The sequence below is a fragment of the Mytilus trossulus genome, chromosome 6 (genome assembly GCF_036588685.1).
Source record: "Mytilus trossulus isolate FHL-02 chromosome 6, PNRI_Mtr1.1.1.hap1, whole genome shotgun sequence".
Taxonomy (NCBI): Eukaryota; Metazoa; Mollusca; class Bivalvia; order Mytilida; family Mytilidae; genus Mytilus; species Mytilus trossulus.
Window position 1 is genome coordinate 21,094,650 of NC_086378.1, and position 27,614 is coordinate 21,122,263.

At 33.5% G+C, this 27,614-nt stretch overlaps 2 protein-coding genes across 2 annotated transcripts; one reads left to right on the forward strand and one right to left on the reverse strand.

Annotated features, from left to right (window-relative positions):
- Positions 1-395: 395 nt before the first annotated feature.
- On the reverse strand, positions 396-13,883 carry LOC134722409 (cell adhesion molecule 2-like). The gene is made up of 4 exons (XM_063586029.1): positions 13,736-13,883; positions 8,020-8,307; positions 7,110-7,436; positions 396-412 (listed from the first exon to the last, which is right to left on the reverse strand). Exons 1-4 carry the CDS (start codon positions 13,881-13,883, stop codon positions 396-398), a joined length of 780 nt encoding a protein of 259 aa, XP_063442099.1.
- A 5,115-nt stretch (positions 13,884-18,998) lies between these two features.
- LOC134722410 (uncharacterized) lies at positions 18,999-20,261 on the forward strand. Its single transcript, XM_063586030.1, has one exon. The coding sequence runs from the start codon at positions 18,999-19,001 to the stop codon at positions 20,259-20,261; it is 1,263 nt and encodes a 420-aa protein (XP_063442100.1).
- The last annotated feature ends 7,353 nt before the right edge of the window (positions 20,262-27,614 follow it).

Genomic DNA, 27,614 nt, shown 5'->3' on the forward strand with positions numbered 1-27,614 from the left:
ACTGGGGCATCAGGTAAATTCAGAATTTTTTTTCCATTAAATTCTCGTATAATCTCTCCATATTTAGACTTGTGCTGCCATTTATGATAAATATAACTGTCTGGGTTACCACGTGGATTACATGTTACCGTTCTGTCAGCATCATTCTGTGTATATGTGGGACTAGTAACTGTGATGACGGGAGAATCTGTCGTATTAAAAAAAGCTGTATGATAATAACTATGACAATAATTTGATCCAATAAGTACATGTAGCATAATTATTAGAAGGATTGTTTTAATTCTACTTTTCTTTGACCCTGAAAAAAACTTCAACAACATGGCTTTTTGTTTGCATTTCTTTATGAACATTTAGTAAACATTATGATGATGCATAATCAACTTCGCAAAAAAGCATTAACCAACACCCAAATCTTTAATAGAACACATTCATATACATGTAACATTATTGTATAGAACCGGTTACCCTCTGTCTTGCCTGCATTTGATGCTGTCAGCATATTAAAATCTTGATATTGACTGCTTAAAGTATTATTAACAGTGATTAACATAATTAAAGGCTCTTCAGAGTCGGTACCGCTCACCTGGCTCTACTTGATTTTTTTCAAATCATATAAAAAAGATAAAAGGAGTAGGTTCAGTGAAACCCTTTTTTGGCCCCAAAATAGAGTAGTTTTGCAAAATTGTGAAAATTTTATCTTTTAGCTATCAACTGGAAAGTAGAATGCATCTGCTACACGAATATGGGTTGTTTTTGACAATACAATGCAAAATCGAGAACTAGCATCATTAAGTCATGCTAAATTACTGAAATCTTCACAATATTAGTATTTTAGACGGTGTCTGTCTTAAATAAAAGCGGCCGCATTCGTGTTCATTCATAATATTGTAATGAAAGTTGTATTTGATGATTATACATAACATATATAAAGGTTGAGGATGAACACGTATGCCACTACTTTCAATTTTGACAAAAAAACATATGGAAAGTGATGTTTTTTTCCATATTTGATAGATTTTTCATATTTAGGCTTGAATCAGAGCGCTTTTAATGACGAAATCAGTTAAAATATGTCGCATAAATTAATTGATTCAATTGAAATAGACACTAAAGTGTTTCAAAAGTGTCCAAAATCTTTCGTTAGATGAACCTAAAATTTGAGGCCAAAATCGACCCTAACCAGACTTACTCTTTTGGTTTAATATTGCATTCCATTCTGTGGTTTTCTCACTGGAAAAGACATTTGTATGTACTTCTCATGGAAACATTGTTAAACTAAGTCCTGAGCTGTCAGCCATCTTGGATGATGGATCGGCTACAAAGTTCTAATACTTGGTCAGCATCTCATAAGGAACATTCATGCTATGTTTGGTTTCATTCCATTCAGTGGTTCGCTAGAAGAAGACTTATGTATGCATTTTCCTTAGGGTCCTATGTTTAACTAAACTCCCCACTGACAGCCATCTTGGATGTTGAATCAGCGACAAAGTAACAACAATTCGTCAGCATCTTATAAATAACATTCATGATATGTTTGGTTTCATTCCATTTAGTGGTTCTCAAAACGAAGAAATTTGTATGTATTTCCCATAGGGTACTATTTTAAAAATAAGTCCTCCCACTGGCAGCCATTTGGGATGTTGGATCGGCGACAAAGTAAAACACTTGGTCAGCATCTCATAAGGAACATTCATGCTAGGTTTGATTTGAATCCATTCATGAGGTCTCTAAAAGAAAGTCATTTGTATGCATTTCTCGTAGGGTGCTATGTTAAAACTAAGCCACCCCACTGGTGGACTTGGATTTTGGATCAGCGACAAAGTAACAACATTTGGTCAGTACTTTATAAGGAACATTAATGCTATGTTTGGTTTCATTCCATTCAGTGGTTTTCTAAAAGAAGACATATATATGTATTTCCTTTAGGGTCCTATGTTAAACTTTGTTTCCTCGCTGGCAGCAAATCATAAGGAACATTCATGCCAAGTTTGGTTTCATTCCATTCAATGGTTCTCTAGAAGAAGTTCAAAATGATATCAGATCGAACCCTGAACAGTTGAGGCAAGTATGGACACAAGTTTCAAGGTTGATTTAGCTTTGAATTTGGATTGTGATTAAATAGTTGACACAACAGAATGTATGTGGTCTAAGAACTTAAACTTTAAAACTTAAAAAATTTAATTGGACATTTACCTATTATGGTCCAATATCCATAATCTAAATACATAGTTAGATTCAGCATATCAAAGAACCCCAAGAATTCAATTTTTGATGAAATCATATGAAGTTCAATTTTAGACCCTTTAGATCACACTGTGGACCAATCTGATAACAGGGCCCAAATATCAAAAATTTAAACACATGGTTAGATTCAGCATATATAAAAAAAAAACATATATTCAATTTTTGTTGAAATCAAACAAATGAAAGTTAAATTTTGGACCCCAATTTGGACCAACTTGAAAACTACTGGGCTTATAATCAAAAGTCTAAATAACTTTTTAGATTAAGCATATCAAAGAACCCCAAGGATTCAATTTTTGTTCATATCAAACAAAGTACAATTTTGGACCACGATTTGGAGCAACTTTAAAACTGTACCTATAGGACACAGAGGCGTGTTGATTAATTTATTGTGGAAAGAAGAGAAGCGACACCAAAAATGAGGTCTTCTCGTTTAATAGTATAGATATGCAGTGGTATTTCAATTATGTTCGGTACTTCTGGCTTTATATTCAGTGCATTTTCTTTATGTTCAGTACTTTCGACATTATGTTCAGTAGATTCAATATTATTTGCAGTACATTATGTATTACCCTCAGTGGTCCCTGTTTCTTTATATTCGGTGGATTATTCATTATGTTCAGTAAAAGCATCGGTATTATACTCGGTTCGAAGAACTATATGTTCAGTGGTTGTATCATTATGATGATGCAGTAAAAGTCAGAAATTCAATAACGAATTTGTTGGAGAAAAAAAAAACGAACGCGGATATTTTTGACTGACGTATTCTTTATGGACACCTTTTATACGTGATGAAATCAAAATAGAAGAAATGGAAGCAGTTTTAGATTGGTTTGGTGTACGCTCCCACGTTGGCAATCTCCATGACAAAGCAAAGGCGGATTTAGGGGGGGGGGGGGCAGGGTGAATTTAAGGAAAAGTCGGGTTAAAAAATAAAGAATACAGAATAAAGGATTGCTATATTAACTGGGGAAAAAATGCAAAAAGTTAAAAAGAAAGAAAAAGAGCTAGACGTGTTTACAGAATTAAAAGATTAACCAAATTACTACGTTTTCTGCATACCAAACTTATTATTCAAAATATGTAAGTATAGTTACCATTTGGGATGAAATGTTGAACTGGTCCTAATCATAACTGGTTCATTGATGTTAGCCATGCACATTATGTTCAATCTTAAGCATCTGTATTTTCCTCAAAAATCACGATCTCGACGTACCATTTTGTCCACTATTGCAGACAAAGTTATCCTTACATTCTTCTCCAGCATTGTGTCAGAAATTATAACATCAATGATTAAACAGTTCGTGACAGATTTCAGACCAAAATGACCATTGACAACAACAAAAAAACTCTGCAATAGCAGAAAAAAAACCAGAAAACAACTGAAGCTGGCATGTCAGTTAACTGCTAGTAGTCTGTTGTTATTTATGTATTATTGTCATTTGTTTATTTTCTTTAGTTACATCTTCTGACATCAGACTCGGACTTCTCTTGAACTGAATTTGCACTAATGTGCGTATTGTTATGCGTTTATTTTTCTACATTGGTTAGAGGTATAGGGGGAGGGTTGAGATCTCACAAACATGTTTAACCCCGCCGCATTTTTGCGCCTGTCCCAAGTCAGGAGCCTCTGGCCTTTGTTAGTCTTGTATTATTTTTATATTAGTTTCTTGTGTACAATTTGGAAATTAGTATGGCGTTCATTATCACTGAACTAGTATATATTTGTTTAGGGGCCAGCTGAAGGACGCCTCCGGGTGTGGGAATTTCTCGCTACATTGAAGACCTGTTGGTGACCTTCTGCTGTTGTTTTTTATTTGGTCGGGTTGTTGTCTCTTTGACACATTCCCCATTTCCATTCTCAATGTTAGTCATAAGTTTCATACGATCAAAGAGCTATTTTGGATTAGTTTAGTTTGAACATATCTATTTATATTGGATTAGGAAACAAGTTTTGCAAGTTATATTAATCCCTTTTCTCTTTGCGGGTTCGAGTGCTGCATTGTAGCGGCATTATTCTGCTCTTTTTTTTTTTTAATTTACAAGGGTGTATTTTACGTGCAAGAGATATGGCTCTCTCTTAACACGGGTCAGCCATTCATTATCCCCTTTCGACAGACTATCATCGTTTTCTCAAGACCATACTCGCAAATGGCGTCAAGGCATTAAAAAAAAACAGTCGAAGGTCAAATTTGCCTGATATAGCTGAAACCTTAGTTTCTTTATAATTTCAAACTTTATGGACGCTTGAAGGTAATTGCAGAATGAAAACGTCTCTTTCGCTGGCATGATTCATCCGTCTTCAGTTTCATGTTTGTAAGATCCAGAATCCATAACAATTTTAAACAACAATTTATTGCTCAGGTCAGGAAGACAAATGCTCGAGGACGGATGACATTGTTTTTTTGTTTTTTTTTGTTGGTTGGTAAAACAAGTTTTTTTTAACTACTTATAAATGTTAGAGATATATTCTCTAAAACAAATGATTGATAGGCATTATTTTTATATTTTGTTGAACAGGTGGGCATCATTGATAAAATCTAATTATGATGATCAATTTGTATTCAGATTCGAGATTACATGGGACACATAATTTAAAAAATAAGCATATTTTGTTACTGAATAGATAAGAATGTCCAAAGAATAACAGAACAAAGAAATAAAGACCCCCCTTTCCGTAACTATAACAGTCCAAACCCTCAGTAATCATTGTGACGGATAGTTTTGTTTAATATATTTATAACTGTTTTTGTCTGAAAAAAAATATGTGTACAAGGTACAACCAATAAACAAAAAAGGGTTGCCTGCTAAGAATATAAAAGCTATAGAATAAATGTTATTATATTTTGTATTTTGCTGTACGGTCATGGTGTATCAACGACAACGTATGCTACTGCTTATTTCTTGTTTGAACATTCTTCTCCCTGTTTTAAATATGCATGAAATATTTGCCACTGTACTTTCATAAAACAACTATCAATCATGCAATCTTGACATCTTAAAAATTGAGTCAGGAGTTATGTTTTCCTTGTGAAAATTGCAAGCGTGGGAGTGTAAACCAAATTAATTTAATACTACTTCCATTTGCAGGGGCGGATCGAGGATTTTCAGTTAGGGGGGGCTCAAATTTTTATAAATCGCCGAGCGGAGCGAGGCGTAAAATTTTTGGAGGTTTTTTTAGGTAAAATTATTGAAATATTCTTCTAAAGGGGTGAAATGTAGATATCTCGAAGTATAATGTGGTAAAATTAGTGAAAAAATTAAAGTTTCAAGCTGAAACCGCCTTAATCCACACATGACAACATTCTACAGATAGACCGGCGGACGGACGGACGTAAAGTGAGATGAGACAGATCACAATTGCTCACCTGACCAAAATATTTTTCAAACGAAAATTTCTACTTTTACCAGCAATTTTAAATTGTCCTTTCGGCAACAAATTGTTTTTTACTTTTTTGACTATCGGAGGTCGTGCCACAAACAACTAACATTAGATTTAGATGCATTTACGCAGTTATATTTATTTTCTTGGGATCTCAAGCATACAGTAATACGGTACATAATTCGGCTAAACATGTAGGTTGCAAGTGAGAAGTAAACATAGACAGAGAGATACAAATTAATACACTAATCTTTCGCTTGAAACAGTTTTTCTATCTTTCATTACAGATAGTATAAAAGAATCTCACCTGCCGACTGATTTCTTGACCGTGTCATGATGAAATTGTGAAAGTGTGTAAGGGATGTTTTGGAACTTCGATTATCAAACAAATTGATTATAAAAACCGCAAATACAATGTAACATTTGTTTTTACTGTAACTGCTAAAAAACTATTATATTTGTCATCAAACACAGCTCCGCGTTTGACACCTTTCTTTGGAATTATTTATAGAACTTTAATAAAGCGTATTTATAGAACTTTAATAAAGCGTATTTATAGAACTTTAATAAAGCGTATTTATAGAACTTTAATAAAGCGTAGAAGGTTAGTTGATTAGTAATCACGTTGATTCTGTTAAACTGACTGTTTTATATACTCATGATACTTTGAATGTTAAAAAGATTGAATGGTCTTTTCTGATTCTTAAATATGTTGAAGTCAACCCATGCTTTGCAAATTTTAGGGGGGGGGGGGCGCACGCCCGCCACGCCCCCGCCTAAATCCGCCCCTGATTTGCATTCCATCCCGTCAAAATAATGATGAAAACGTCAGTCAAAATTATCCGCTTTCGTTTTTATTTTCCTCCAACAAATTCGTTATTGAATTTCTGACTTTTACTACATCATCATAATGATACAACCACTGAACATATAGTTCTTCGAACCGAGTATAATACCGATGCTTTTACTGAACATAATGAATAATCCACCGAATATAAAGAAACAGGGACCACTGAGGGTAATACATAATGTACTGCAAATAAAATTGAATCTACTGAAGATAATGTCGAAAGTACTGAACATAAAGAAAAATGCACTGAATATAAAGCCAGAAGTACCGAGCATAATTGAAATACCACTGCATATGTTAATGAAACTACTGAACATAATGTAAAAACTACTGAACATAATATGAAAACTACTGAACATAATATGAAAACTACTGAACATAATATGAAAACTACTGAACATAATATTAATTCTACTGAAGATAATGCATAAAGCACCGAACATATTAAACAATCAACGTCAGAAGCCAGTCATGGCGTTCCATACAATAAATCTAAAGTTATTGTCCGGAAACAAAATGCGTCTTCGGACGGTAACATGATATCATTATACGACGCAAACATTTTCTTGCGGCCGTATAACAATTAGTTTTGTTTTGCCTTGACAAAAGTTCTATATAGGAATTTCAACTTACATGTAATATTAAGTGCTATAGAAGTCTCTACAGCACCTCCTTGTTCCATTGTGGCCTCATTACTAGCTCCACAAATCAGGTATTTCCCATTATATATTCTATCAACACTGTATATTAATGTAGATGTAATACTATATGTGTCAGTTGTAGAATCATGAGAAGGCGATGATTGTGTTGCATTGGTTGTAATATTAATTTTACCATCTCCAAGAAACCAGTATATTGAAGCCTTTGGACGACTTCCAGTTGATGTACATGATATTACCAGTGGTTTAGTTTCCTCTGTGGTTGCTGAATCAGAGCTGAATCTAGGAGGATATGGCTTTACTGAAAATACAAAAAAACTAATCTTAACTTTAACTTAATTAAGGATGTTGGTTTGTCATGTGTTTGAAGTTTGTCAGATATTCGAAATCTTCTGGTTTTCTGCATTTGGATACGTTAAAAAATTTTGCTTGATGAACCCCCATTTTTCTTTTTAATAATCTTTTACATGTATAATACGCCATTTGTAAAAGTCTTATAAAATTTTATTTTTTATTTTTAAATAGTTTGTGAGAGCTCTAACTGGTCAATAATAGATAAAGCTATGAAAAATCAAGAGAGAACATTTTCCCGCCAAAATTTCAATGGGTTATATCTCGAAAACAAGCATATCATTCACCCCTATATTTCATTTGCTTTTTTTTATTCCTCATTTAAATCCCTATCAATATATATAAGTGTTATTTATTTTGAAACTGACAAGCGAACTTCCATAAACCTACTTTAACATTTTAACCCTGCTGCATTAGTTCCATTAACCATGAAAATTTCCATTAGAACAATACATGGGCCTAATTAATGGTCACCGATATTTTTTTTATGCATTCAGTCTAAATTTTCCTAGGAATTTATCAAATTGACTCACATTTCAGATAAATTCTGGCTGACTCATTAAATGGATAATTAGGAATCTCTTCATAACCTGCCAAACATGTAATATTCTGCCCATCATAAGATCTGTGTACTGATGATAATGTAAACTGTACGGAGGATTTGGCTACTTTAATGACAGATTCTGATATCAGTAACTTCACATCAGGTGCTGGGACTCCACCTACTGCAAAACATCTAATAATTAGATTTTCTCCTTCTGTGCCAATTAATTTCTTATCCAATCCAACATTTCCAATAAGAACACCTGATGGTAGATTGGCTGGAATAGATATTTACATTACTGAATTCAATGATGACATCCTTAACCATTCATACAATCCCTTATGAGTCATTTCGCAATAGCAGTCTTAAAAAAATGGAGGTGTTTTTGTTCTAATGAAAGTGAAATGAAAATTATCGCTAGAAACTAAGTAAGCACGTGGCGTTGCTAGTGAAATTGGCATGAAATCGACAACGTTATCATAGGTAAAAAAAACAATATACAGATTATTATTGGTCATCTCAACTCGATTGTATTTCTTCTTTCTTCACTGTACCGGCTCAAGCTATCAACGATAATGATTAATCAAATTACTTTTTTGCGTAGACAAATGAAAATCTTCTTAGTGTTAAATATCTTATACGATGTAGTTTTATTACTTATAGTTAACATAGAAAATTTACATAAAACAAAATCATAGACAAAATGTCAATTGTGTGAAATTGTCAATTCATTTTAAACAGAGGTTTCAGGCCGTTGTTCCAGTTATAGAATAATTGTCGATATCGAATTGACATCGTCGATATCGACATCCAAGAATTTATTTTCTTCAGGACGATTCTCTTTTAAAATTAACATGTGTTGACCTCTGATAATGAGTGCATATATGCTATATGGAAATATAGAGAAAATGGACAAAAAAACTTGATGTCTCTATTTTATAAAATTGGAGTAAAATTTAGGGGTCACCGGCCATCCAAAAGATTTTTTGACCTCTGAAAATGAGTGCAAATAGCCTAAATATCGGTAGAAACAGATGTAAAAAATCTTTGATTGACTTTTTAAAGCAAAATAAATCACAGAAGTTGCTAATTTTTTTTTACTGAAAAGCTTTATTTTTTTTTTTTTATATAAAATTGGAATACATTGTTATTGTCACCATCCATCGAAGACATTTTTCCCTCTGAAAATGAGTGCAAATAGGCTAAATAAACAAACAAATTAAAAGTTTGCTCATTTTTTCTTACTGAAAAGCTTGATGGCACTATTTTATAAAATGGGAAAAAAATGTAGGGGTTACCGGCCATCCAAGAGATTTTTTTACCCCTAAATACGAGTGCAAATAGGCTAAATATCGGAAAACAGACGTAAAATCTCTTTGAATGAATTTCAAAGCAAAATGAATGACAGAAGTTGCTGATTTTTTCTTCTGAAAAGCTTGATGTCTCTATTTTATAAAAGTAGAATTTAATGCGGGGTCACCGGCCATCCAAGAGACTTTGTTAACCTCTAGAAATGAGTGCAAATAGGCTAGATATCGGGAAAACAGATATAAAATCTCTTTGGTTGCATTTTTTCAAAGCAAAATACACAACAGAGTGTGCTAATATGTTCATATTGACAAGCTTGATGTCTCTATTTTTTTTTAAAGTGGAATAAAATGTCGGGGTCAATAGCCATCCAAGAGATAATTTGATGTCTGAAATGAGTGCAAATATGCTAAATATCTGGAAAACAGACATAAAATCTCTGATTGAATTTTTAAGGAGTAGACCTGGTATATGGGATACAACTCTTACGCATGTATTGAAAGCCATTAATGAGATTTAAAATTGCAGTAAATTAAACAGTGACCAAGCATTTATGTTGTTTACATTTGGCTGTGAGAATGATGCAGACAGATTCAGTAAGCTGTACATTTTTGACACAACAAAACTTAAGCTAAATAACATCTTCTTTGAATGATATGAATGAAAAGATAAAAATATACCATTCATAGATGCAACGCTTAAAAAAAAACCAATGAACTAAGTCTGAAGAGTTTTGGAGCAACTATACTGACTTACAAACCTTTTGGGATCATTCAGAATAAAATCTTGGAAGTATTGAGAAATTCGATTTGGGCATATGCATTGAATAATGAACTTAAATGGTTTTAGTGCTAAACACTGGTCATATTTAATATAAGCTACATATAAAATGAAACGGTGAATGTCCTGTAGACGTTGGCAAATGATGCATGAACCCCTACCTTTTCAATGATATAAATATAAGAACAATTAAACGATAGGCAAGGCCTATTCCTCTTAAAGCAAAATAAATTACAGAAGTTGCTCATTATGTCTACTTAAAATCTTACTGTCTATATCTGATATAAATGGAATAAAATTTGGGGGTCACCGACAATAAAAGAAAAATAATTTCCTTTTGTGACTGACTTTCCATGAAGTTATGCGTTTACTTTTCTACATTGGCTAGAGGTATAGAGGGTTGGGATCTCATAAACATGTTTAACCCCGCCGCATTTTTGCGCCTGTCCCAAGTCAGGAATCTCTGGCCTTTGTAAATCTTGTATTACTTTTAATTTCAGTTTCTTGTGTATAATTTGGAGTTTAGAAGTGTGTTTATTAACATTGAACTAGTATATAGATAATTGTTTAGGGCCAGCTAAAGGACGCATCCGGGTGCCGGAATTTGTCGCTGCATTGAATACCTATTGGTGATCTTCTGCTGTTGAATTTTTATGCCTGGAGAAGTTTGATATCAACATATATCTTCAAAAATTTCCAAGGGAATTTAATAAACTTTGGAAGGGTAATTAGGTATTCTTTGCAGATACACAAGTTTATTTTAGGGGTTCCAAATGGTAAAAACACAGACTTAGCCATTACTCTATTTTAAATGTCATTAACATATCGCTTGCAATTTCCATTAGAAAGAATTAATTAAAACTTCACAGGATTGTTTTCAAGTATCATTTGTAGATATACAAATGACATATAGAATGTTTTTATTTACTTTTCTGACTCTGTGGTCAATAATATTAAACAAGGACTTAGCTATTCATGTGTACTCTATATATCTCCTTTCTGAGGAGTACCAACATACACATGATACAGTATGATGTAACATACATTTTGTCATAACTTGGAACAGGCATATACTAATGAGACATTTGCTTATCCATTGCATTAGTTAGCCTGTGATGGTTCTTACTACCACATGGTTAACTACCTTCCAATTTTGCTTGTGGGAGGCGGGCACTGCAGAAATTTGTGGTAGCGATAAGAAGCCGCCATTAAAATATGTTTTGAATATTAAATCGAAAACAGTGGCTCCCACAAAACATTTACATTTTAATAGTTTGCATGGTAGAGCATGAAAAAAAAAACATTTCTACAATTGTCATTTGTTATAGTTCACATATCTCATAAATGTAACTTCAATAGGACAACGTTCAAAGGATTTCACTATTTTTGTTAACCTTTTTTTATTTTAGTCATTCCACCATTAGTTACCATATTCTTAAGGGTAGTCTCAATGCATCATGTACATCTCGTTCTCTTTTTTATACCCTAACAAAGATAGCTTGTCTTGCATGGCTAGAATGCTATGATAAGCAAAATTCAATCCTGATGAAATATCATCAGGCGGATCAAATGTTACAGATGATATTGCTATATTTTTTCCGTAGGACGGCCAAGCCATTTAGAAGGGGGGTTTCAAATTTTCCCTTTTCAAAAGCACTGATCGTCCAAAAAGTTGGAATTCTTATCCCAGAAAGCACTAACTTTCACTTCTCATGTTTGTATATATTTTCAAAATGCTTATGAATCCTGTATAATAGATATAAAAAGTGTGGTATGAGTGACAATGAGACAACTCTCAATCCAAATGCTCTTTTTGACTGGTTTGCCACTTGAGGGCATACGATACAGTTTTGATCTTGTATTTACAAGTTCGTGAACATTTGCATTTATGCTATTTTTTACCTGCTACTTTTTGAGTAAAATGAGGTCAAAATTTTGTTTATTGCACAAAATTCAGATTTGTGGCCGTAATTTCTTTTTCGATAGAAAGACACAACATTTTTGTTATAAAAGATAAACACAAATTATTTTTTGTCAAATAATCGGTAATTTCTGTATTTTATAAGTCACTGTGTCCTTAAAAAATATGCATTTTTATTCAGAAATAAACTCATATTTATCCAATGTTCATGAATTGAGGAAAAAACGTCATTTTTTGCTGCATGTTTATCAAAATTAAAAAAAATCCTCTATTAACAGTTTAATAAAATTTGGTTCACATAATCTCCCTGCAAAATGAAACAAATTGCTGTTTTGAAAAAATAGGGGTCCATGAACCCTCTTTCAAATTAAATCAGTTTGAGTGATAAAAATCAGTCGCAAAATGCATCTTTTCCCGATATGTCATAGTTTGACGTCGCGAAAATAGTTTTTTTTACGTTAGCAACGTCATTACCTCCCCTGTAACTGTATTGTATGCCCTTAATTTCTCTGTTTAATGCTATATGTACATACTCAAATTGTTTTTTTTTTTTCATTCTAAAAAGAATAAATTTTTGTATCAAACAACATTTTGCTATTTAAGGTAAAAGTATAAATTTTATTAACAGCTGGTACAATAAATACCCTCACTATTTGTCAATCTGAAGTGGGTTTTTTTAAGCATGGTTTTAAATGGTTTTACAAGCTTTAGCGCACTAACATACTTAACGTACTGCCCAAGCGCACTGGTGAAATTGATAACCAAAAGAAAAGAGATAATTGATTAATATAGGAAAATTATAGAACATTTGTGAAAATATAAAAAAACACTGAAATTAGCATTTGGAGATCAAAGGCAACACCAAAATCACTTAAAATCTGAAATAGGTGATACTGAAATCACTTGTTCAAGTAGCACCTCTGACTGTGAATTGATTCTGAATAATTTTAAGCGTTTTTTTGGCCTAAGACTTTTTAATACTATTAATCCCTTACATAGAGTACATTTTGTACATACGGGAGGATTATTTATTTCATGAGTTTTAAATTGCTGGAACATATCTTATATGATTTGCATATTAGGGAATATACGTAGATATGATTGATCCAGAGAACTGCCGGACTTTTATGCAGGGGTAAGATATGTCAGCTGCTGTATGTTCTGAGGTAATCCGTGCCCTCAGGTAATCGTGGCACTAATGCCCATATGCGTAGTAATAACATGATATGAAAATATAATAAACTAGAAATACATTATTCTACTTTATATGTAGACTGACAATACACAAGACTGGTTTAATTTGTTGTTTCTCTATCTATTTATGAATTTCGAACAGCGGTTTACAACTGTTGCCTTTTTTCAATATAAGTTTTTTTTCTTGAAGAATTACATCGTAATCCTATAATAATTCTTGCAGTTTCTATTTGAATGTATTGATAATGCTCAGACTTAAGGTTCATGTTTAAGGTTAAGGTTAGCCCTTTGGCTAAAATGGCCGTATTTTCACCTCACAATTTACTCTGAGTCCAGACAAATCTGTGCATCTTAAAAATATTTAAGGAATAGCACGCTGGCAACTTTACATGCAATCTTCCTGACATCAGATTTATTTTCATGTAGATGATATCATCATGTAGTACGATCACCTTTATATAACTATTACACTTCTAACCTGGCAGTAAAATAGTGTACTCACTTATGACAGTAAGTTGTTGTGTAGTAGAACCAGCTGTTCCAGATAGTTGACACACATAACTCCCTTCATCACTCTTTCTGACATCAGTTATACTCAAATGATAGTATCCTGCAGTATGATCACCTGTGACTGCCAATCTGGATTTCATCGCTAATGACGGGTTTATGTTTGTGCCGTCTGTGTAAATTATAAATACACCATCAACTATTTTGGACCATATAATTCGTTTCCCTGCAAGTGCTATGTGTGGGCATTCCAATTGTACAGTCGATCCCTTAACTGCAGAAACTGCTTCTACTTTTATAAAACCTGAAATGACATTAAATATTTTGAAATGTAACAAAATGCATTATCTAAATTCAATAAAATAAACTTATCAAAGACACTATATTGAAACAAATACAAGGAACATCGACTCTACCTCTTAACAAACTAAAAAGTTGCAAAAATACATCTGGAGCTCATCGGAAACAAATTAGATTACAGGATTATAATTTTAACCGTTTTTCGTCTACAAGAGACCTTGTAACGATCGAATAAAAATAAAGTTAAAAAGGAATAAAATGTAAGAAATATATTTCGTGGCATAAAATATTCTAACAATGTCTTCTATGCTTATTTTGGATATAAATTAATGGTTTTACAGATACAATAAAAGTACGTTTATGGGGTCAATTATTGGTTTGAAGCTAGATCAAGACTAGACATCTATAATAGCAATACAAGCCACGGAAAACAATTCCAAAGTAGAAGGGTGAATATATCCTGCATTTATTTTACTAACAGATGGAAAATCTTGAGTTGTGAAATCGAACTTGAGTTTTAATGCATGTATCAGAGAGAGTGTGTCAATGCTTATACCATTATTCTACATGTTCCTGTGCAAGGCACTTGACTTAAATTTCAAATTTTACAAGTTTTTGTTAAATATTGCTTCGACACATAAAAATTGAAAATTAATGTGTACACGAATATCAGGAATATCAATATACTAGTAGCTTTACTTCCCACTTGATCTAGGTTTTAGATCTGAATTTTCTAATTCATAATATAAGACCGTGTATATTTACGCCAAATATTTGTCAATTTAAACTGCAAAAATAGATTTTGCAAAATGTTCTACACATTTTAAAGTTAATTTGTTTGAAAAATGTTAAAAAAATCTTTATTTACCTTAAGCATTTTTCATTTTGATTTTAAATAATGAAAAAATGAAAAACCATGTTAACGTGGAGCATTTTCATTTTGACTTTTAATAATGAAAAATGCTCCAACGTGGATATAAACGTGGAGCATTTTTGCAGAACCTTCAATATTGAAAAATGAAAAATGAATATTGAAAAACGACTCAATCTGCATCATTTTTCTAATCTTTTAATAAGTAGAACGAAAGATTTTTTTCAATAAAGGTGTTTTAATTTTTTAAATTGCCGACACTATTTATAAATGTTTCACTGTTACTTTTTCCTTTTTAAATTCCAATATTGCAAAGAAAAATGAAAAATGCTCTACATTAGAGCATTTTTCAATTTATAATTTATAATGTCAAAATGAAAAATGCTTTGTATTAGAGCCTTTTTTTTATTTTTCAATATAAAAAGTCAAATTTAAAAATGCTCTACATTGGAGCATTTTAGATTTTTCAATATTTAAATCAAAATGAAAAATGCTTCACGATAAACGCATTTTTCATTTGTTAAAGGTCAGGAATTTTAATATTTGCTTTTGAGAATTATATTTTTTTCTAAAACAAACAAATGCAACTGTTTTAATTTATTCGATCTGTTGATAAATTAAATCATTTTTAACACAATCTTTTTATTATAATTTTAAATATCCTCGTGAAATCCAAAAATGTTAACTCATGAATACTACAAATTTCAAATCTGATAAAGAAAAAGATTTTTATCAATTGACTTCAAAAGATTTTTGTTACCTTTCACTACCAATTAACTTTCAAAATGGCAGAGCAATTTGCGAGTTTCTTGTGTATAATTTGGAGATTATTATGCCGTCTGTTATCACTGTACTTTTATACATAGTTTTAAGGGGCCAGCTGAAGGACTCTTGTGGGTGCGTGAGGTTCTCGCTTCATTGAATACCTATGTGTGGCCTTTGGCTGTTGTCTACTCTATATTTGGGTTGTTGTCGCTTTGACGCATTCCCCATTTCCTTTCTCAATTTTATTTGTCATTTTAAAATGTAAAATGTAAATGTACACCGACAATTTTGGGGTACATAAATCAAATGTTTCCATGATTTGTCAACATTTCCCGTAATCTGTCAAATTGAAGCTTTTGAGCCAACTTTGTCTGTTTATAAAAACAGCCATATTATTGTTAGAACCTCAACGTGCACACATAGAGCTTGTCTAGTTTTGATTTCAGCAAAAATTGAAAGTCTTTAAAAAGGACCCTAGTGTAAAACAAAAACGTAAACTTGGGCGTTTAAGATTTAGTTTTATCTTACTTTTGACTGATATAGGGTATGTTTTGCAAGAATTTTCTCCCTTTGATAGCTAAAATATGTGTTATACTTGTGATACATTGTTCAAATAAAACATTTGAAAAGAATAGTGGATTAATTACTTTTGGAGTGTTCAGGACTGTGTTCATTAGACGTTCGCGGTACCGCTATGTATGTATTGAAACGTCATGCTACTTATGACGTTGAGATTTATGTGCAAATGGAGTTTAGAATCAATACAAGTAGAAACAGCTAGTATTTCTTATTGTGCCTAAAAAGTCTGATTATACCACTCTAAGATATTGGTGTCGTAGGACCAAGATGAGTTCCAAACTACGTTTAATACGTGCAGGACACAGAAGTGTTATTTCCAGACTTTTGAAGAAATTTAAGGACATCCGAGACGACGGAGTTTAGCCCGTGAACACTTAAGAGTTAACTAAAATTGTGATCAATCTGTTGAAGAAACAAGAGACACTACAAAAACTCAATGAGGACATTCTAGAAAATCTTGATGAAGGAGAAGTAGAAGCCGAGATCGTAGATTCAGATGAGTATGCTTACACATTAGATGGAAAAATAACGCAAATACAAAAGCTCATTCTTGTCAATACATCCACACTTAGTACAAATGCAAAATATTTCGTCAGTTATAGCGGCCCTTCACATTCCGCCCCTGCTCAGCCCGCCTCTGATCAGCCCGCTCATGATCAGCCCGTTCATGATCAACAAAGTTATGCTCAACCTGAGATATACAATAAACAGTATTCATGTAATTCAAACTTCCGTGTACCGGAAACTCACACTAGATTAAATGAGTACAACAAGTTGCCCAAATTGAATCTTCCTACCTTTGATGGTAATATTATGCAGTGGCAGTCATTTTGGGATTCATACGAGACATCCGTTCACGAAAACACTACTCTTGGAAACGTTCAGAAATTTTATTTTTTGAAGTCCCTTCTCCATGATGAGGCATTGAAAACCGTCACAGGGTTTGCGCTTACACATGCAAAATATGAGAAAGCTATTTCTTCACTGCAAGAAAGATATGGACAATCGCATGTAATAAGACAGAAGTATATGCAAGCACTAGTTGATATACCAGCCCCTAAATACACGATATCTAGCATGAAAAACTACTACCATGAAATTGAGATACACATTAGAGGATTGGAGTCATTAGGTCAAAGTGAGGACACATACGGAGCGTTTTTAGTGCCCATTATTATGAACAAACTACCCGGTGAAATCCGCAGAAATCTTGCCAGACAATATAGATCTACTGATTTACAACTGAATGCATTACGCCGTGGAATTTTCGATGGACTTTATATAATGGATGCAGGCAAAAGTTCAGAACAGTTAGAACCCCCTACAGCTACCGCCGCCTTTCTGACAAATACAAATTCCAGTAATCGAAATAGAGTTAACAAGAATACAAACGCCAGTAACACTAAACCAAAGCCACTATGTGCGTACTGTAAGGAGCCAGACTCGTCTGTTAATTGCACTAAAGTATCCGATTACAATGGCCGGATGTCAGTCGTGAAAAAAGACCGCTTATGCTTTAACTGTCTAGGACACCATAGCTTATCCGCATGTAAATCTACAAAAACTTGCAAAAAGTGTCACAAACGTCATCACACCAGTATTTGCAAAGACAATGTTAAAACAAATGAAGAAAACACACCAACAGGGGATATAACCGTAGGCACAATTCAACACAACGCGGAGGAACCAGACACTGTTTTACACTCGCAATCGACAGATCGTGTACTTTTGAAGACAGCAATCAACCTAGTAAGTGCAGACCATGAAATACTTGATGCAAAACTATTGTTTGACGGAGGCGCACAGCGCTCATTTATTACAGAGGAATTAGCCGAGAAATTGAAACTCAAACCTACTGGAACTGAAAGCGTTAACCTATCCGGATTTGGAGACAATGCAAATAGTACTAAAATTCGCCATTTGAGAACAGGATTGGTATATCTCATAACTACAGAGGGTAAACTGCCGATTCGAGTCTTGATCGTTCCAGAGATCGCAGCACCGATGAGAACCTATGTACGCCAAGCAGCAAAACTTACATATTTGTCAGGAATCAAATTAGCTCACCCAGTAACAGCAGATGAAAACTTTGAAATTTCTATTCTAATTGGAGTTGATTACTTCTTGTCAATTGTTCAGAATGATATTATCCGAAGCGAAGGACCGACAGCTGTTCAATAAAAAATCAGATACCTGTTGTCTGGAACGCTACATTCACACAACTCTGACACAGATGGATACAAGAGAACTTCAATGATGAACGTGATGATCGCAACAAAAACCGATGAGTACGACTTGGAGAAATTTTGGGAAATAGAGTCACTGGCTACCGAGAAACTTGACACCACAAAGTTAGAGGAACAGATAAATATTCAAAAGTCTTATGAAGAGAAACAAATTCGTTACCATGACAACAGATATTTTGTAACGTTACCATGGAAAGAGGATCATCCTACGTTACCGACAAATAAAACCATTGCACAACGAAGGACGGAAAGTGTTGTAAGAAGACTTAACAAAGAACCCAAACTACTGGAAAAATATGGAGAAATAATGGCTGAGCAGGAGAAAAGGGGCTTTCATAGAGAAAGTGGATACTACTAATGAGGCCGATGAAAAGAGCAAAAAACACTATATTCCGCATCATGCTGTGAGAAAAGATTCAACTACAACACCAATCAGGGTCGTATTCGACTGCAGTTGTAAAGCAACACCAGAATCGTCTAGTCGTAATGATTGTTTGATGACTACTCCACCTTATTTAAATGACTTAGTCGGCATTCTTTTAAGATTTCGTTTACACCAATTTGCCGTTACTACTGATATAGAGAAGGCGTTATTGAACGTGGGGCTAGAGACACAGGATAGAGATGTCACACGTTTCTTTTGGTTCGATACACCAACAGACCCATCAACTCCACTATCAACTTACCGATTTAAGTCTGTATTATTTGGAGCCACTTCATCGCCATTCATACTGAATTCCGTTCTACAAAAACACTTGAGAGAGAACCGTTGTGAATATACTGACACTTTAAAGAACGATTTGTATGTTGATAATATACTCTCGAGTTTTCCTACAGAGAGTGCATTACTGAAATATGTTGATGCATCAAGAGACTTATTCACTAGAGCAGGATTTAACTTGCGCTCATGGGCGTCAAATTCTCAACTTTTGCGAGACTGCGCAAATTCACACGACGTATTAGACAAAGATGAATTCATAAAAGTGCTTGGATTGAGATGGAACACTTGTAACGACACACTTACTTTCGCCAAACCGGAATACACCGATATTGAAGATACACGTATGACAAAACGAGAGATTTTAAGACAATCGTCGAAAATCTATGATCCACTCGGACTTATTGGTCCAGTTACTGTGCGTAGAAAGATGCTTATGCAGACTTTGTGGGAGAAAGGATTAAATTGGGATGAACCTCTTACATCTGAAATTACAACAGAATGGAAGTGTGTACTACGAGATATTAATGAATGTTCACATTTGGAAATTAATAGACCGTATTTCAAAGAAAAATCAGACAATGTAGAATTACATGTTTTTACGGATGCAAGCTTGAAAGCCTATGGAGCATGCGCATATTTTGTCTGTGGAAAAGAAACCGTACTCATCATGTCAAAGAATCGCGTGACACCTCTGAAACAGTTAACAATCCCGAAGTTAGAACTCAGTGCAGCTTTGATAGGCGCAAGACTCGTCAAGCATTTGAAATCACACTTGGATGTTACAAGCGTCACATTATGGAGTGACAGTCAGATAACTTTAAGTTGGTTAACTACTGAGAAACAATTACCCGTTTTCGTTAGTAATCGAGTGAAGGAAATTAATGAAATAACTCAAGAATACACATGGAAGTACTGTCCGACAGATTCAAATCCGGCAGATATGCTATCGAGAGGAGTAACTGCAACCAAATTCTTAGAATTGGATCTTTGGATGAAGGGACCCGAATGGCTCACTGACAAATCAAACTGGCCACAGTGAAATCAGATCTTATGAAGGAATAAGTAAGATTATGGATATACAACGCTACAGCTCTTATGGATATACAACGCTACAGCTCATACCAAAATCTTTTGCGTATAACAGCATACATGTACCGATTCATTAACAACTGTAGAAATAATGACAAACTAACAGGAAATCTTAGTGTCAATGAAATTCAGACTGCTTCGACTTCATGGATCCGAGATTCGCAACTGCGTAAATACCCGGATGTTATTGGGAGTTTGCACAAAAAATCAGAGAAAAATGCGCTAGTGAAGCAACTTAGATTGTACATGGACAAATTCAACATTATCCGCTGTGGCGGGAGAATTAACAATGCACACCTATTGATGAATCAGCTTAAATTCCAGTACTAATACCAAACAAAGACAGACTTTGTAAATTAATTGTGATGGATGCACACGCAAGGAGTTTTCATTCTGGATTAGAAAGTACAGTGACATTTATTCGCCAGTCTTACTGGATCCCATCGATTCGACAATGTGTGAAATCAATACTCCGTAATTGCGTTACTTGCCGTAAAAGTACCGGAAGACCATATCATACACCCGACCCACCACCACTACCGTCCGACAGACTTAATGATTCACCACCGTTTACAGTAACCGGTGTCGACTTCACAGGAGCATTGAATGTGAGAACAAAAAGCAACAGTATTAGTTAAGCATATATTTGTCTATTCACCTGCGCTAACACTAGAGCTGTGCATTTGGAAGTCGTTGAAAAACTTACAGAACAAACATTCATTCTAGCGTTTAGGAGATTCACCAGCCGGAAATCGTTACCAAAAATCTTGATGTTTGACAATTGTACAACATATACCGCAGCAGCGAAGGAAATTGAAATGCTTACAAAATCTACTTCTATTCAGGAACAGCTCAACATATATGGAACTCAGTGGAAATTTATTCCGAAGCGTGCATCATGGTATGGTGGTTGGTGGGAACGATTGATCGGCTTGACCAAGAATTGTATAAAGAAAGTGTTATGACGAGTACTCGTTACTTTTAGAGTGCTAGAGACAATTGTGACCGAGAAAGAGGCTATTTTAAATGATCGTCCTTTAACCCACGTATCAACGGACCTTATCGATGATGAACCGCTTACACCGTCTCATCTTCTATATGGAAGACGGATTAAACCTTTGCCGTATTCAGGAACAATTAATTTCAACAATGAGGAGAACGTACAAAACGTAACACATTACACAGCAAATAGACAATCTAGTGTTCAAAAACGCATTATTCACGACTTTTGGAACAGATGGCGACGAGAATACCTCACTTCACTTAGGGAACAACATAGAAAAACCGGAATTAACACTCACATCATTAAAGTGGGCGACATTGTACATATTCATGATGATACCCCAAGGACAGTGTGGAATATAGCGATTATCGTTAAGTTAGTTTATGGGAGAGATGGACTTTGTATGTCTGCCATTTTACGCACTAAAAAGGGCACGACGTCTAGACCAATAAGTAAGCTATATCCACTTGAACTCTTATCAACAGATAGTCCGTGTGATTCTAGTGACAATACTATTACTTCAACCAGAAAAGCAAAAACTGATGCCAAGGAGAAAATCAAAAGTTGGATTCAACCGTTCCGTAAAGCATAAAGACTGTTTAAGTGTAAATAGTTAAAGTTTTATTTCAATTGAGAGACAATAGTTATTTCATTTTAGTATTTTTTCTTTATTTATTGCTTAAATTGTCATTCGCTGGCCCCCAGGATGTTCACGGTACCGCTATGTATGTATTGAAACGTCATGCTACTTATGATGTTGAGATTTATGTGCAAATGGAGTTTAGAATTAATACAAGTAGACACAGCTAGTATTTCTTATTGTGCCTAAAAAGTCTGATTATACCACTCTAAGATAACTGATATAGGGTATGTTTTGCAAGAATTTTCTCCCTTTGATAGCTAAAATATGTGTTATACTTGTGATGAATTGTTCAAATAAAACATTTGAAAAGAATAGTGGATTAATTACTTTTGGAGTGTAGAAAATTTCGTTGGCAGTACATGATAATACATGATTATATTGATTTCAAATCTGTTCAAAGTTTAGATTTTCCACCCTACATACAAAATTGCCCCATAATAATTACACACCTAATATTTAAAGAGTCAGAATGCGAACATATATGTACGTTCTAGTGGGAGGGTTAGCGTTATAATACCATGTTTAATCCACAATTTTCTACATTTAACAATGCCTTTACCAAGTCAGGAATATGACAGTTCTTGTCCATTCGTTTGTGATGCGTTATTTTTTTTTGCATTGTGTTAATGGACTTTCCGAATTGATTTTCCTCTAAGTTCAGTATTTTTGTGATTTTACTTTTTCCAGTGCTTTTTTTGTAACAAAAAACAAACTTGAAGAACCATGAAAATTAATTTTGTTTTGATACTATAACTGACCTTGATTTTTTACTAGATAAAGTATTTGTCATTTAATTCTACATCGGATAGAGGTATAGGGGAGGGTTGAGATCTCACAAAACATGTTTAACCCCGAGTTTAAATCTCAAGCGAATGTATTGTTAATACGAAAGCAAGGCCTATAATTTACAAATCAATGTTTGACTGCTTTCAAGATGTATCTTTGATATTTGATGAACATTATATACATATCGACGGGAAAAAGACTAATGTATTTCATATTAAAACAATACCACCATCTGTTTAGGTTTAACTTACTTGATACAATAAAGATGACAAATAATGGAATTAAAATATTCACCGCCATTCTACCATTTCAACTTTAATCTTCCTGATTATATCTATTTTTAACTAAAACACAAATAAAACGGAAGTAAAACAGAATATTTTAAATGATACATAATTGAAAAGTGAATGTTCGGGAAGTTTGTAATAAGAAATGCATATTATAAATATCTTAGTTCTAACTAAGCTTTGATCTGAATAATGAATAAATCTGGTGCATTAACCAATTAAATAATACTCTTATCTTTAGTGATCGATCCAGCAATCTATAAAGGCATTACGGGAGGATCATTCCATTAAATAATAATTGTGAGGATACAATCTGTTTTAACGATTTTTAACTAATACATGTAATACACTAGTCTGCAAATCAAGGAAAGAAGCACACCCTCATCACCCCTCCAATAATTCACCACTTACACAAGATATGCCTTGCAATGAGGATATACTGGTGGTTGGTCGATCAACATCATCGTCGTTTCAGAATGTGATAGAGAAATTGTTTCCCAATTATTAGAGACTCTGATTAGTGTTTCAAAATCATACAAGAAAAAAAGTTATTTTCTTATTATATTTGAGAATATCCAGAATTGAATCTGATTTCAAAAGACAATAACAATCAAAACCAAGGAGTAAACAAAGACTCATAAAACCAATAAATTTCTATCAACAGTTATAAATAATAAATAAGAAACAACACGAACTCCACTATAAACCGGGAGTGAAATCAGATCCCCTGTAAGGGTAAGCATTTCCTGCACCGTATACGGCACCCGTATTGTTATTTTCCTTGGGTGACGATCTTACTTTGATTGATTCATAGCCCTGTCTTAGCAACTTTTGAGAAAGCAGTATTTCTCGTCTAGCAAAATCAACGTACTTTGAGCTAGATCTAGAGTAACGTATCAATTGTGACACATATACTCCATATGCTGGTGCCGCTGTGATGTTGCTACACAGAAATGTAAAGTTGAACATAGGAAAATTAAAATCATCGCGGTTGTCATAAATTTTGGTATTTAACCTACCATCAGTAGCATTTTTGAGAAAAAGGTCTAAATATGAAGCACATTTATCTGTTTCTGTAGTATCTTCACTTTGATATATTAAGGTGGTACCCAACACTTTCACTAAAATTAATTTGGCTCGTTTAATTTTCATAAAATTTTGACAACGTATTTACTTTGACCCTAAAACAAGTATATAAAAATTTCAAAAATTTTGAACCAACCGTTTTGTCAGAAAAATTACACTGGTTATATAGCAGTTTGACAAACAACAATTTTGATCATTGAGAAGCTTAATATTCCCTTTACAACACAACGTAATTAAAACGTTTAGCTGATTTTAAAGAGTTATCTCCCTGTAGTGTTAGGTACCACCTTAAATGTAAGTGATCACTGAATCTATTATTCTTAAGAGACAGTACATCATCAATATACAGAAAGGTAAAATTATGACTGTTTTCTCCTTTCTGTACAAGCCCTTGGATGAAATCTGCTTCAAAGAAATACAAAAACAAATCTGCAAGTCGAGAGCGCAATTGGTACCCATTGGGATTCAAATAGTCTATTGGAAGACCAAATCATCAAACTCAACAAATATTAAATTAATTTCAATTAATTGTTTGTGTTGTTGACTATTTATTAGAATTTAGTTTAATGAAGTTAATATTTACGTATGAGTAAAACAGGTAGGAAGGTGTTACTAGTTTGTTTGATATCAATCAGATTTCGTTTCGATGCGATAGTCTTAAGAATGATCAAAATTGACAATCTTTCGACCGTTGATTATACAGTATCAATTGAAATGCATTAAACAGTAAAAACATCAAATTTATTTTGGTATATTTTGAAGACATTTTCTCTCGACGATTTTTCATTTAAAGTGGAAAATAAATAAATAAATATAAGCAAAACTAAATGATATATTAAGTTTATCAGTTATACGTTGAATATGAAAAAAGAAGAAATTAAACAAACTGATATCTTTCCCTATTTTACACTGACAAAATCAGTGGTCAATCTCATTTGGAAATATCACATTAGAGGAAAGTAGGGAAAACACGAGGTAAGGACAATAACAACATATGTGTTGTCATCTGCAAAATAGTCCAAAGTGACCATCCGTACAATATATTAATTGTTTCAAGATCATCAATATGTTGGGTTCAGTCATACATACAGATAAAGAAATGCACATTTCGAAAAGATTAATTTTAAACGAATATAATTGTTTAAATCATTCTCCTGGTATAAACCACCCATCAATGTAGACATACAACCAATACTTGCACCAAATAAACAAGTATAATCAATACTTGTACCAAATATCCAAGTATAACCAATACTTGTACCAAATATCCAAATATATATGTATACACTCTGAATATAAACGCCATAAAAGGCTATAATAAATACCAAAGACTTTGTAAAGTGGATAGTCGCACGACAACGACGATGCTGTATATTTAATAAGAAATAAACACAATTCATACATATATCTACACATATAATATATATAACTCAAACATCAGTATCAAACAAAAAACTCTCCAAACAAAAAGCTTAATAAACTTTTAACCAGAATTAAAATTTACAAAGAAGATTCGACTGCTCAGATTGACGATGTCGTGCTGAATGATTAAATAGGCAATAAAATACCGCAAAAATAATTTTGTAGCTGGAAAACATTACGCCCTCTATACTACATATGATGAAACATTATGAAATTAATTTCACTCTAACGCACTGCCCTTTTAAACGAATGAAAAAAGAAAAATCACAAAAATACTGAACTCAGAGGAAAATCAATTCGGAAAGTCCATAATCACATGGCAAAATCAAATAACAAAACGCATCAAAAACGAATAGACAAGAACTGTCATATTCCTGACTTGATACAAGCATTTTCAAATGTAGAAAATGGTGGATAAAACCTAGTTCTATAGCGCTAACCCTCTCACTTTAATAACAATCTCTTCAAATTCCGTTATATTTACATGATGCCTTAAATTAACAGTCACAATTCATAAAATAGTCAAAATATGGGTACATCAGTTATCATCGTAGAACAATTTTAAAAGGGGCAATTTAACAGAACACAAAAACTTCTTCTATCTACGAACACATTAATTGATTTGAGTGTCTGACGTCAGAATTTTTTTTTAATACGTCGCATAAATTTGTCGTTCAATTTGCATACAAACAGTTTTAAAATTTACATAGGCAATGTAAACATACAAGGTTAAAAAAATCAAAAGCATGCAAGAATAAATAACAGAAATAGACCGAGATTCAAACTAGGCCAAAAGTTATAGGTAGAATTTATGAGAATCCAAAAATAGTTAATTCCACTATGCAATTGAATGATTTTGAATTTTGTGGTTCAACGTATATGATAATTCATAATAGAAATATATCATAATGACATATAATAGACCAATATAATACTGACGGGATCTTTTAAAGTACAGAGTCACGTAATAAGAACAAAAGAAATACAAAGAGTCGCATATGCAAAACAAACCACAAAAAAATGAAAGCCAATACAAACACATTGACGAAATGTATAAGTACCGAGCCACGTCAAACGGATATCACATAAAACCATTCACCAGAACAAGTAATATTTATTATAGAACAAAGACAAATGAAAGAACAATAAAACATGTTGTTCAGATGATAAACAACATCAGTACGCAGAATCTATACATCAAGACCATCGTGTATTATTTTAGAAGTTGATTCGGAATATTCATCAACAAGGTCTTGGTACCTTTCGGTGAACTTTTTTTTAGAAAAAGGACGAGACGTTCTTGACATACCCCTGGTTCATCAACTTTCTTCTCAGACACTGATGACGTGTTACAAAGTCACAGTAGGAGCTGCAAGCGCTTGAATATCGAATAAGTTGGGAAATATATATTCCATATGCAGGTGAAGTTGATATATTGCTACTAAGATGGGGAAAATTTATAATTTCAAAAATAAATCGTCTCGTTTGTCATAGATTCTGGTACTGAGATGACTATGTACGTCAAATTCGAGATATAAGTCTTTAAATGAGGCGGAGGAAGCTGTGTCTGTTGTTTCTTTAATCTCTAGTTCTGGGGGATATACCAATGGAACCCAATCAGAAAAGTTCAGATTATTTATGGAAAGAACATTATCAATATATCTGAAAGTGAAATTAAATAATCTGGCTTCTTTGATTCTCTTGTTTTTGACAAGTGTCTGGAGGAACTCCGATTCATATGAAAATAAGAAGAGGTCGGCAAGAAGAGGCGCACAGCTTGTTGCCATAGGAATGCCGACAATTTGTTGGAAAAATCTACCTCCAAACTCAACAAATATGTTGTCGATAAGATACTCCAGCATACTGACCACTTGGTCTTTTGTGTAGCATGTTTTATCTTTTTGTTTGTCACTATTAACGAAATATGCCTTATGAAATCCCAAAGTAATAAATTTATAGCGCATGCTACCTTTGTATGTTGAAAGGCATTGTGGATAATTTCTTTTAGGCGATTTTTCAATTTTACATGGGGAATGGTGGTATACAGGGTTGAAAAATCAAAAGTTTTGATGGAAC

Excerpts from the sequence above, each read along its gene's own strand:
- LOC134722409 (XM_063586029.1), bottom strand. The coding sequence starts at position 13,883 with ATGAAATCCAGATTGGCAGTCACAGGTGATCATACTGCAGGATACTAT. Across the intron at positions 8,308-13,735 it reads ACAACAACTTACTGTCATAA|CCAATCTACCATCAGGTGTT; the intron begins GTGAGTACACTA and ends TATCTATTCCAG. Across the intron at positions 7,437-8,019 it reads AGCCAGAATTTATCTGAAAT|TAAAGCCATATCCTCCTAGA; the intron begins GTGAGTCAATTT and ends TTGTATTTTCAG.
- LOC134722410 (XM_063586030.1), top strand. The coding sequence starts at position 18,999 with ATGACTACTCCACCTTATTTAAATGACTTAGTCGGCATTCTTTTAAGA.